Source organism: Limanda limanda, chromosome 1 (genome assembly GCF_963576545.1).
Source record: "Limanda limanda chromosome 1, fLimLim1.1, whole genome shotgun sequence".
Taxonomy (NCBI): Eukaryota; Metazoa; Chordata; class Actinopteri; order Pleuronectiformes; family Pleuronectidae; genus Limanda; species Limanda limanda.
The window spans coordinates 30,793,718-30,806,164 of NC_083636.1; the positions used below are offsets into that span (position 1 = coordinate 30,793,718).

General features: G+C 41.3%; 1 protein-coding gene across 1 annotated transcript in view; it reads right to left on the reverse strand.

The window, feature by feature from the left end:
• Window positions 1-798: 798 nt before the first annotated feature.
• ptpn13 (protein tyrosine phosphatase non-receptor type 13) overlaps window positions 799-12,447 on the reverse strand; it is a 44,926-nt gene continuing 33,277 nt past the window's right edge. The window contains exons 25-49 of the mRNA XM_061076831.1: window positions 12,056-12,187; window positions 10,557-10,650; window positions 9,862-9,947; window positions 9,603-9,771; window positions 8,468-8,685; window positions 8,272-8,370; window positions 7,791-8,167; window positions 7,539-7,695; window positions 7,270-7,425; window positions 6,959-7,130; window positions 6,649-6,859; window positions 6,414-6,499; window positions 6,274-6,335; window positions 5,843-5,998; window positions 5,321-5,486; window positions 5,116-5,205; window positions 4,860-4,963; window positions 4,705-4,760; window positions 4,506-4,612; window positions 3,996-4,144; window positions 3,822-3,912; window positions 3,382-3,719; window positions 3,079-3,294; window positions 2,922-2,984; window positions 799-1,384 (exon numbers count right to left, since the gene is read on the reverse strand). Of these exons, the coding sequence (XP_060932814.1) occupies window positions 1,307-1,384; window positions 2,922-2,984; window positions 3,079-3,294; window positions 3,382-3,719; window positions 3,822-3,912; window positions 3,996-4,144; window positions 4,506-4,612; window positions 4,705-4,760; window positions 4,860-4,963; window positions 5,116-5,205; window positions 5,321-5,486; window positions 5,843-5,998; window positions 6,274-6,335; window positions 6,414-6,499; window positions 6,649-6,859; window positions 6,959-7,130; window positions 7,270-7,425; window positions 7,539-7,695; window positions 7,791-8,167; window positions 8,272-8,370; window positions 8,468-8,685; window positions 9,603-9,771; window positions 9,862-9,947; window positions 10,557-10,650; window positions 12,056-12,187 (3,633 nt within the window). The 3' untranslated portion in view covers window positions 799-1,306. The remainder of the gene's footprint in view (window positions 1,385-2,921; window positions 2,985-3,078; window positions 3,295-3,381; window positions 3,720-3,821; window positions 3,913-3,995; window positions 4,145-4,505; window positions 4,613-4,704; window positions 4,761-4,859; window positions 4,964-5,115; window positions 5,206-5,320; window positions 5,487-5,842; window positions 5,999-6,273; window positions 6,336-6,413; window positions 6,500-6,648; window positions 6,860-6,958; window positions 7,131-7,269; window positions 7,426-7,538; window positions 7,696-7,790; window positions 8,168-8,271; window positions 8,371-8,467; window positions 8,686-9,602; window positions 9,772-9,861; window positions 9,948-10,556; window positions 10,651-12,055; window positions 12,188-12,447) is intronic.

Below are 12,447 nucleotides of genomic sequence, written 5' to 3' on the forward strand. Positions count from 1 at the left end.
ACTGGTGATTAAATTATCATGGTTGTTTTTGGGAGCCGTCAATTTAAGAGCCACTTTTGAAGAATATATGTTAATCGACAGTAAGATTCATAGCTCATGATATCTACACATAGGCAGTGTATAAAATATACTAAACAAATAAATGTATGTTGAGCTGTGTTGGGCACAAGGGCCTTTACTTTATGTTCTGTGTGACAGGAAGTAAATTCATCTTTATTTCTATCATTAACTGCAAACTTCTCCTGTCATTTACATGAGACTGAGTCACTGTGTGTGAGGGAAATCCACCACAGATAACCTGCTTGCTAAAATAACACATTTCAATATAATGCAGTAAAAAACTTCAAACTATAGTTACAATTTAAAGTCCACATTTATCTGACTACATCAGCATAGTTCTTTGTTTTTTACTTTATCAGCTTCCTTTTAAATCTAAGTAATGCTAATAATTATTAGGTACTAGTGTGCTACCACTAGTTCCCCCTCTCAAAGTGGCAGCAAACGTTTCCTGGAGCTCCTTTTATGATACTGTGTCAACCCTTTCAAATGAGCACAAGTTGCAGCTTCTCCTCCTCATGTGAGATGTGTAAGGATTATGTTTTTAGAACGTTTGGATGTCCAAGGTTGAAAAGGGATGGAAACTTCTCTGCAAAGCATGAATGGCATAAGGCTCATGTTTCATTGTATTTTTTCAAAAGTATTTCAAAAGGTGAAGTGCAATAAAGTGATAAAAAAGAAGAATTTTTTTTCTTTTTAAATGAAAATGTCTGCTATGTACCATTTAAAATGTATCCAGTTTAATTTTCAGGAGATGAATATGTACACTTTTAATTTCATCATTTACCTCAGGCAGTGAGCAATTACTGTAAAATAGATTTACAAAGCAAATACTGACATAGTATTCTGTCAAGGCATGTTCCAGCATTAAAATAGGATTCATAATACACAAGTACAAATTTGTTCCACATAAAATATGAGATCATTGATCACTTTTATAATTATTTTAGAATATCCAAGAATTGAAAAAAAAACATAAGTGTTCTCTTGTATGTGACAACAGGAAATACAATCAGCAGTTCTCGTAAATGCATTGAGAGGGAGTAGCAGCCAAAGAGAGAAAACTCAAAAAAGCAAACATAAAAATATAGACTTCTTAAAAGGATTTCCTCTCGAGGAACCGAACATTTTAAGGCATTTTAAAAACATGTAGTGTAAATTTGGCAATTTCTGCCTGTGTCAACTCTGCATTTTAGTTTTCTCTGGTGGTAACAGTCGCCCAGGACGCGGTGTCGATATGTGGCGTCTACTATCCTGAGATGCTTTCCTCTGCTTGAAGGCATCTGAGGACGTAGAGGATCACTTGATAGCAGAAGATATATTGGTCCTGTGGGAAAATAAGAGGACAAATGTGTGAAAAAGTCAAAGGCTTCCTCCATACTAATAATGAATATTAACTAATAAAACAATTTATTTCATGGTGCCTTTGTGAGCACCCAAGGAGCTCTCACAATAGATCATCAATACACACAAATAAAAGTAAACCGAGGGTATAATGAGATTAAGACACATAACAAATACATCATATTTATTGTTATTATCTCTTTAAACTTTATTTCATCCATTTTATCTTGCATTAACTTGTTTAAATTTGTAATATTGCACTGCATGTATTTAAAGTTTTTTTATTTATATGTGAAGCACTTTTTAAATCTGTTTCGTAAAAAGTACTGTATAAATTAAGTTTATTATTATTCATGAACACTGGGTATGTGTGTGTCGGTGTAAACAAGAAGCTGATTACGTACTCTGCAGTTTGTTGCCTAGTTACAGAAAATACTACATACAAGGTGCAGCAATGTTGAAAAGTAAGGTTAAGAATTTTACTCCGACCAACGATAAGGGGGAACGTGTTGGTATTTGCCTTCACCGCTGGAGGTATTTATTTATTTAAAACCAAAATATAGTTGTGTAGAGAGTAGGGTTGCAAAATTCCGGGAATATTCAAAGTTGGAAACTTTCCATGGGAATTAACGGGAATATACGGGAATTAACGGGAATTAACGGGAATAAAGGGGAATAAAGGGGAATATACGGGAATTAACGGGAATAAACGGGAATAAACTGGAAATGTTGTGGGTAATTTATACTAACTGTATTTACCTTTTCATATACAGACATAAATATAAACATTTTGTTTTGTCATAGGCTGATTTAAGCCCTGAGGAAACTTTGGGCACTTGACTATATGCTTCTGCATCGTTGTGTCATTCTTAACATAGGTCTTTGCACAGTATTTGCAAATGTACACAGCCTTTCCTTCTACATTGGATGAGGTGAAATGCTTCCACACATGAGATAGTGCACGTGGCATTGTTCTGTAGAATAAGATGAGAAAAAAGTTTGTAAAAAAACGCTAATGCAATGCCAGAGATATAAATAGTTGGCCAAACAATTGGAATCTTCTGTAAACATATTTTACAATTGATGGATAAACGTATGGAAATAGGCTAGATGAACAGATGAACAATCCTCAATCAGCATGCTATATTCCCCAGTAATATCATCGAAACTTACCTGACTCGTCCTGCACACTACAGCAGGCCTCAACAGCCCTGCTGTAGTGTGAAGGATGCTGGGAATTATCTGTGCATGTGATGGAAGAATGCACAGTGGAGGGTTGAAAATCAACGTGCAGTGTGTGCTGCATTCCATACATCTTTAAAAGTAGAGTTTTGAATGATGTTTTTATTGCTCCGCGTTTAATTTGCGTATTTTTTTTTTTTTTCAAAATTCCCAAAATTCCCGAGTTAAACTTCCCATGGAAAGTTTCCGGAAATTTACTGGAATCTTTCCACCCCTTTGCAACCCTAGTAGAGAGCACAGAAGGGTTAAGGGTTAAAAAAACTTTAAAAAAAAATCACCTCTGTCTGGACCATTCCCTGCCTCTGAAGTCTCATGTTCCTGACGACATCTGAAATATCAAACTACAAAACAAAAAAGATTCTTATCATCTTGAACAGAACAAATAAGAATATAATGGAAGATGTTAGTAAACAAGGTAAAGACAGTAAAACTTACATCGGCATCTTTACTGATGAGACCCAGAACCACGTCTATGCAGATGAGGGTTCCTGAGCGGCCGATGCCGGCGCTGCAGTGTGTGATTATCGGCCCCGACCGATGAACGTGCCTCATGTAGGAAATAAATGTGAGCAGCTGCTCGGGCTGTGATGGCGTCCCGTGGTCGGGCCATCCCGTGTAGTTCAGATGAGTCACAAGCTGGGTCTCATTAGTCTGAGGAGGGAGCACACACATTAGACATGTGTAAGAACTTCGAATTATTAGAAGAAAAATGTAAAACTTAAATTGACATGAGCTTACCAGAACGTCTTTGAGCTCAATGAGTCGGATGACAAAGTTGTCCAAATACTGGTCTTTGATCAGCGTGACCTGCAACCTGTCGTCCACCATCTCTGCCGTCCTCGACGTGTCCGGCCAGTACCGCTGACACTTCACCTTGCCGCCCTCGACCTCTTGGGTCATCATGGCGATCACGTTGGACTTCTGCTCCCAAACCATTTGCCAAAAGTCGCCCAGAGTGGTGGGCAAAGGTCCCTGGCAGGCGATGTACATGAAGTTCTCATCCTTCACCGACATGTTGACAAAGTTGGCGTTGATGTAGCCTCCGTCCTTGCCCAGCATAACTCGAGTGGTGTCAACTGGTGGAGATAAACGTGTTAAAATCACATTTCAAACTTTGTGCACCATTTGCATATTTATTGGAAAAAACGTCAAGATATGAGATGAGAGACTTGTCTTACAGGGAACAATATTCTTGTAGCGATTCTTCTTCTTGTTCTCCTTCGTCTGACCTATTAAACAGTCATCCAGCGGCTGGAGGTTTTGAAGATTCTGTAGAGGGTAAAAAAACTTTATTGAAACCAGATGAATCACAATCAATTTACATGCGGCCGACATTCAAAGTAGCTTCTTACCTCAAACTCCTGCAGCGGGACCTTCTGCTCCAGGAGGCCCCTCATCATGCGGACCACCGTGTTGAGCTTCGGTCCCGTGTACTGGCCGTCCGGCACCACTTTGACCAGCGGCAGAGAGGTCAGCTCGTCCTCTGTGATGATTGGCCCGTCTGGCACAATATGAAGGATACATGTATATACCGCTTTAAAAAAAGGTTACCGTGACGATGGTTGTTATCTTTTTACGAGCACAACATTGCCTCTATGACCAGACAATCATTTTTCACTTTGACATATTACACCAATATACTGCATACAAAAATACATGGATCACGCTCAATGATTAGACTTTTATAATACATAAACGAAAACACACATGTATATATATAGTGGTACTGTTTCTTTTGACTCCATCCTCAATGATCTCAAATTCAATGCGTGAATCTAGATTTAATCTTCATTTACCAGTTGTTTTAACTCCCCTTCTTAAATCAAATTTAAAGTCCACAGTTTGGAGAGAGTCGGTCTTACCCTCTCTTGATTTGGAGTTCATGTTCTCAATCGGCAATTCATCACTTCCCCACGTGATTTCATCCTCCTCTGGCTGTCCAGCGCTCATTTGCAGATAGCTGTTTATTCTAAAAACACAAGCAGTGATTGGAAGTGAATACAGTGAATAAAGTGTAGATATAAAAATGTGATAGGTGTTCATCCAAAGTCAAAATCTTACTTTTCATTTCTTGGGTCGTCAACACTCTCCTCCTGCCATTCCGCTTTTCTTGAACTCTGATTATGAAAAAATTTAAATCAGTAATAAATTATAATTTCAAAAAACAGATATGATCAAAAGATGAGTTGATAAAGTTGGGCTGGTTTGAGTTGTACCTCAGGGGAGTCTTCAGGTAGAGAAGAGCCATCACAGTCTGTGTCCTCAGAGAAATCTGCGCTGTGCTCCGCCTCCCTCCTCTGCTCTGGATCCTCTTCATAGTCTGTTTGTGAAACAGGGAAATGTCATCTAGTTTGTAAAGGTCACTTGATTTACTCACAAATTAATCAATGCTCTTAGTAAAATTAGAAAAGGTATCAGTACTGCTGCATTGAGAGTCTCAGTAAATATTCCAGCCTATACTGTGGACTCTACCTATTGGTGGTATGGGAGGGAAGCCGCCGGATTTCATCTCATCGTGAGGAGAACACAGCTTCGTCTTCACCCCACTGTCCTCACTCAGATCTGAAGCAGCAACAGGACACACAGAATTACATCTTGAGAATTTTTTCTAAACGTAAAATGCATTTCGCCATTAACATTTTTTTAAAAGATCCCCTATTTTAGGTCGTGGTTTTACCTGTGTTTTCATTGCACATGTCAGAGTTGATGGGCAGATAGGAGAGGTATGTGTTTGGGCTCTGGTCTGGCGGTCTGGACACTATGAGATGCACCAGGCCTTTAGCTTTACGGATGGTGGTGACGGCCTTGGTGTGGGACACACCGGTCATTAGCTCTTCATTCACCTACAACACATGATTAAAACCTTTAATAGGAGGACTGGTAGTGGTTTTAGAGCATCAATAGACACTTAGTTTATTACACATATTCATTTTTAGTACAAACAATCATAAACAAGGCAAAGCTAAGATATGTAACAATAGAAAGCACATGTTACTAGAATGAATGTTTTCTATTTCCTGTATCTGCTATTATGTATGTATTAATAAGATAAGATGAGATAATCCTTCATTAGTCCCACGATGGGGACATTTGCTGTGTTACTCATCAAAGAGGACAGCCCCCCCTAATAAAGATGGACAACAGTAAAGTAATAATGAGTAAACATGCAAATAAGCATCAAATGTCGAACATCACTCACTTTCAGCAGCCTGTCTCCCACTTGCAGTTCCCCTGAGGACTCAGCTATCCCTCCTGGAGTGATTGATTTCACAAAGATCCCCCTCTCCCCCCCGATCACAGAGAAACCCAGACCTCCGGCCTGCGGCTTGTCCAGATCCAGCTGTATAATTTCCTCCTGCACATAACACAACCATACAAGATCCCCTTCAGTCCATGATTCCAAACTGAGCTAAACATGCAATTGTCTTTATCAACATGTATTTATCTTTGCTTTATCACTGTTTTTCCTTCGCTATAGACACACCAACAACTTGTCTAGCCACTCGCTTGGAGTTATAAACAGAAATAACAATAAATGAAAACGAAGAATGTTTTAATTTAAGTATGACAACAGACTATAATGCGCAATATATATACATAAATAAAATGAAACAGTTTATTTAAACCCACCTCTAAGGGACTAAGTGCTGCGAGACCCTCTGTATCTCTTGATTCCTCCTCTGTAAGAAAACCTTTAATAGAAAAAAGTGTTGTTATTATATGCAAAATAAAAGACTCAGTCACAGATGCCACATTCAGGGGAAACGTACCGTTCATGCCGGATGAAACCTTGGGGCTGATGTTGTCGAGGAAATAGAAACCTTTCTGCCCAGATGGAAAAACAGGCTTTCCATCCCTTTGAGCCAGAAGAAAAAAGACAAGTTATTTAAATTATGGCATGTGAAGTATCTTCAGCTAAAAATAACCTTCTGTGATGCCAACACCAACTGAGCGTGAAAAATTCCATTTAGGATACACCCGTCATTTAGTGTTAGTGCAGATTACCTTGTGGCCTTGAGCGTCAGGTCGTCGAGGGACAGCTCCAGCAGCCTCTCGTTCTCGCTGAGTGTCAGGTCCTGGGTGGGAGCGCCGCTGATGTAGTGGATTAAATCGAGTGGTTTCAAGCTGCCCTCGTTGAAGGCCTGTGATGCTGGCAGGATGTCTTTTACAAACAAGACTCCATATACGCTGTCGCTGCCGCCGTCCAGAACCAAACCTGGGGATACGAATGGGAGAAGAGCAGTTCACGTGTGACTTAAAGCCAGACCAAGAAACAGTGGACATATGGAGTCTTGATTTCGGGCTGTTTACACACCCAGTGGTTCTTGGTTGTCCTTGAAACAAATGTCCGGCAGCAAGTGGGCTTCAATGGGGGGTTTGGGAGCCTCCAGGACCCTCCCCACAGTTAAATCAACTAACCGAGGGGCAGCACGCACCAGGTTGACCACTTCAGTGTGACCCATGCTACTCACATCTGTGTCGTTCACCTGGAGATAGAAAATAAAGGATTCATTTATTATGGATTTACACATATAGTATTATGAAAAACCTTTTTTTGGTTTCTCGCTGGGAGTTGGACGTGAAGACTGATTCCAAATGAACGAGGGGTGAGTGAAGAATTCGTACCATAATCATTCTGTCTCCAGGCCTGAGTTGTCCATCTGACTTGGCTGGATCCTGGACAATGTCATGGATGTAACAGCCATGATCATTCCCTTTGGTGAGGGTGAAGCCTAAGCTGCCTTTTTCTGACTTCATCAAGGACACACTCAGCTCAACCTCCTAACAACAGAGAAGAATCTAAGTTACCGGAATGAGTCAATATTTCGATGCACAGTGAAGTTCAACCTTTTCTTGGAAAGATTTCACAGGAACTATACTTTCTCTGTTCTTACCGGAACAAACTCCTCTATGTCCTGTCCATTGCCAGACATGAGGTTTAAGGGCAGAGGCAGTGGAGGAGGTAGTGGATCTGGGCTTGGGGCAGAGTGGGAGGACAGCATCGGTAGGGAGGGGGACTCCAGATCAGTTGTGACAGGGGATGATGGATGCCTGTGAAAACAACCACAAAGACAATTTCATATAATATACCAGAATAACTTATCAACACAAATTATATGACCATCGATCCAACAACGTTCAGGTACCTGTGGCTGAGGTCTGATCTTTGCATGTTTGGGGAGTAGAAGGCTGAGTGAGCGGGCTCGTCCAGGTGACCGGTGCTGTCGTAGCGTCCCATCCCCAGGTTGCTGCCGGGGGTGTGGTAGACGCTCTGCTCCCATGTCTGCCTGCTGTGCTCCATGGCGCTCGGGCTGAAGGCTTCCTCCACCTCCTCATCCCCGTCTGTGCTGTCGCTGTAGCTGTTACGTCGGCCGGGGGTTTTGATCAGCAGCCTCTCCAGAGCCTCCTCCACAGAGCTCTGATTCCTTTTGGCCTGCAGAGCCGGCGGAGAGGCCGTCCTGCCTATGCTCGGACTGGGCTCTACCTGGGTCAACACCTGCTTTCGGGGGGATGGCATGGGTGTCTGAGGAGAATCAAATAACATCAAACAAAGTTTTGAGCAACTGGTGATGCTTGAAAGTTCAACATAGTAGTGAGGGTCAAAAAGAATATAATTCAGTGACTCACCACGGCTGAATTGTCCATCTCAGGAAGAATACCATGTTCAGGTCTACAGAGGAGTAAAGTCACCTCCTGACCTGTTCCTCGTAGAGCTGATATCACCTCCTACATGCAGACACACACAATTCCAAATTAATTATCAAACGACCCTTCTTTCTATTATATCAATCTGTGAGGCAGAGGGATAAGCCGTCGGACGTACATGTTGCGAGAGTCCTTTCAGGGGCGTTTGATTGACCCGCATGATGACGTCGCCCACGTTGATGCGACCGCTCTCTGCAGCCGGTTGACCGGGAAACAGCTTTTTAACTCGCACCATGCTGGAGCCGGGGGGAGGTTCGTCGGGGATGTTCTCCTCTCGACTAAAACTGAAGCCCAGGCCTGACGTGTTCTTCAGGAGAAGAACCTCAAACACGTTGTCTGTGGAGACACAAATTGAAAAACTGACAGTAAGAAAATTGTGAATGTGGATGAGCACAAGCTGCCTTTAATCTGTGACTAGTAGAAAAATGTTGTGCAACTATTTTGAGAAGCTGCTCTATAAAGTGCAGATCAGAACCTGTTTTATAGTTACTGTACAGTTTCCAATGAGTGAGACTCTATAACTCACTAAAAACACACACACATCAAGTATTTTCCTGTAGGCAACACATTTTCCACCTGACACAAGAATAATCATGACAAAAAAGTTATTGTAAATCTTTTTCATACCATTGACTGGTTTTGTGGTTATTCACAGTAATCTGATTCTAAAGTGAGTAGTAAATCTCTGCAAAGCGAAGCAAAGTGTCTCCAGCTGCAGAGACACCACCGCCGAGACTACGCTATAATCATGTAGTATAGTATAAAAGAGTGTAAAAAGAGTATAAGAAAGTATACAATTAATTTTTTTTTAAAGCAAGTACTTACTTACTTTTATTCAGGTAAGAATGTGTATGTGGTACTTTTACTCTTACTTTATTTGTACTTTTATTCAGTAAAATATTCCTGCACCACTGGAACACAACACAAGGATGAATACATCATTCTTGAGAATCATGTTTGGTAAAACAGTGTTGTGTTTTTTCTTCTAACTTGAGGCAATTTCTCAGAATGAGAACTAGTAGAGGCTGTGTCGACTCAGCAGTGTGATGGTGTCCTTCATGCAGACCAAATGCTGAGATGTGAATAGTCAGCAGTGAGCTGCTAATGGGTTGTACACACACTCATTTGCTTTCATGTAGAATAAATAATCTTTGTAACACTGTTAAAGAAAATAAATAAACATGTATGTATGGTGCACTATAATGGGGTTTCCTTTGAGTGCATTGTAACAACCCTTTACTGTGACCCCTCACCTTTTGTGATAAAGCTGTACTCTGGTTTCACTTTGACCTCCGGCGGCTGCTCTCTGTTCTTGGCCTGTTCTCGGTTGCTGCCGGCACGAGGTGGAGTGCGCTGAGGTGTGAGGGGAGTCTGGATTCTGTCTGCAGGCGGGTGACCCTTCTCCAGCAGCAAGTGCACTGTCTGAGGGAGCAAATGTTTTACGTTGCGTTACTGACCAGCCGGGGGTGAATGAACAGCTTGCGGGGAAGAAACGTTAATGTCATGGCTCACCTGCCCGGTGTCTCTGAGAGCCTCTACCGCTTGCTGATGAGTGGCTCCCTCCAGACTCTTTCCATTGACGGCCACCACGCGGTCACCTGAGTACAGGACAGACGCAGAGTGGTTAAAGCAACACTATGCAAGTATTACTGAGCAACAGCGCCCTCTGCAGCCACATGTGGTGATTCATTCTATTGGGCTCCGAGTCTGAGGGGTTTTCATGTAGAGAAAAATCTAAGAATATCAATCTCTGGAGCTCTGACGGCGTAGTCACTAAACTGACAAGTGAACAGTAGATATTACCCATGATTCTCGATTTCCTGAACTAGAAAAGCTGCAGATGTATATAAAAAATACACCAACAGATTCGAGATAAACGCTGGTTTTTAATGATTTCTTAGTTTTTTTTTTCATCTCATCAGCAGTTGAGCATTTCTCTTTAACTTCTTGGGTCTGATTCTGGCAGTTAAAGCTGTGACTATCTGTCAATTCCACATTTCTCACCGATCATCCCCACTCAACAAAGTTACATAGAGCAAGAACAGATGTTCAGGGTGAAGAGTGGAAGTGACAGGGGCACCACTATACCCAGTCAAAGTCAGCCACGCATCACAATAATTTTAAAGCTGCTATTTACAGATACAAAAGTTGCATTGTGTCGCTTTAAGACACATTACTATCTGTGACGTGAGTGTCCAGGCTCTTACCTTTCTGTATCCTTCCATCCAGCTCTGCTGCGCCTTTCGGAATGATGGCTTTGACGTAGATGCCTCCATGACGAACGGTTGTGTTGACTCCGCCCTGAGAAACAACACACAACTCTTAGTCTAGTCGGACAAAGAGACATTAGTTGGACTTGTATTTTCTATGGGGGTTGATGTGAGGTGTGGAGGCTTTTGTTACATTTGCTTTGTGATAAATTTTTTGCCTTTTGCTGTTGGTTCTAGAGTATGAATTTGGTATATTATGGTATATATCGTTTGTCTTTATGAACAATAACTGACTGATTTTGGTAGAGTTTGCAAATGCTGACATTTACTGGGGTGTCAGTTGCTTCCTTCCCTTTTTAAAACGATTTTGCATGATGATGAACGTTTCTGGTTTGACCAATCACGTTTGAGCAGGCTTTGGTTGCCCCCAGGTAAACAGTCTGTGTGGAGAACTAAAGAGAAGGAACACGTTGATTGAAATGCATCGCCCATCTGCTTTTTATTTTACCTGCATTCCTAAGATCAGCCAAAAGAAATGACAAAATTGAGCTCATCATTACTGGCAAAATTTGTATTTTCAGCTGTTAATGTTCAGTCCGGGTTTCCCCACTTACTCTGACTGCACTACTTCTTTGAGGACAATAATGTATCTTACATTTGCGTGTCAGAAAAGTGACTTAATGGCTGAAAACATGGTTAAAAACAGGCCTTAATCCATAGAATAACTTGGTAATGAGCCAACACAAAATATTCACCAACAGCCTCAAGTGCCAGGAACCATAATGCTGCTTTTTCTAAACTTGTTGACAACCAACATGTTTATTTATCTTGTGGTGTGGTTGAATTTTCTAATTACCCCTAATGCAACAGTTAAACAAAGCGTTTATCATTTCACAATAATGAATTTGGTTGTAAATTAAATGAAAAATCCTCCACTGTGATGTTACTGACAAGATCACTGAGGTTAAATCTAAACATTGATGTTAATTTTCCATTCAGTGCCCTTCTAGCTTTGATAATCTTGAGGTGAATTTCATGTTCAGTTTTCTCATCAGTAATTATTCTGAACACAAACACAAATCTGACAGCAATCCTGGTCTGAAGACACACAGTCAAGTGATTTGTTATGGAGTACATTAATCCATTCCAATCAATACAGCCATGAAAATCTGTTAAGAAGAAATGATGTTAGTGGCATGTTAGTGGCAAAGCTCTTTGCAGTTAGTAAGCAGCCATGAGAAAGCTCACTCCTGTTCAAATTGTCCATGCTCCTCACTGTGAAGAGGACTTTTAATGTCTAATGATTAAAAACATAAAGATGAGATGCAAAATTAGTTTGATGGACAAATACTCTCACGAGAGCTTCTAGATCTGACTACACCCACCGTAACATGACCAAACCAAGCAACATCTAAACCCCTTCACAAAGGCGCACACACACACAACAGTGACAAGATGAGGGGGGGAAAGGGGGAAAAACAAGAGAGGATGAAAACCTTGCCGAACAGTACCGTGACACTTATGCCCAGGCTGCTGTCTTTTTTCGACAGCTCAATGTCAACTAGTTCTCCTGGTCGGAGACTATTGACCCCTGGGGCATTACCATTTACATTTTCCACGATGTGTTCCTGCAAACAAAGAACAGGGTTTTAAGTGGAATTATCACAAGCTGGAACATGCAGAGAGAAACAAGGGACGAAGGGGGAGTGAGAAAGTTGAACTGCATAAAGAGCAGATCATAGATTCAGGGTAAGACATGCAGTGTTCAGGTAACAAACTGCCTGGCATTGACATTGTGAATGCAATGATAGGCCAAGTTTATATACAACAGGCAGTTAGTTGTGCCAAGCATCTGACAGCTAATGTGTGATGCTTGTTTACGGAAGAA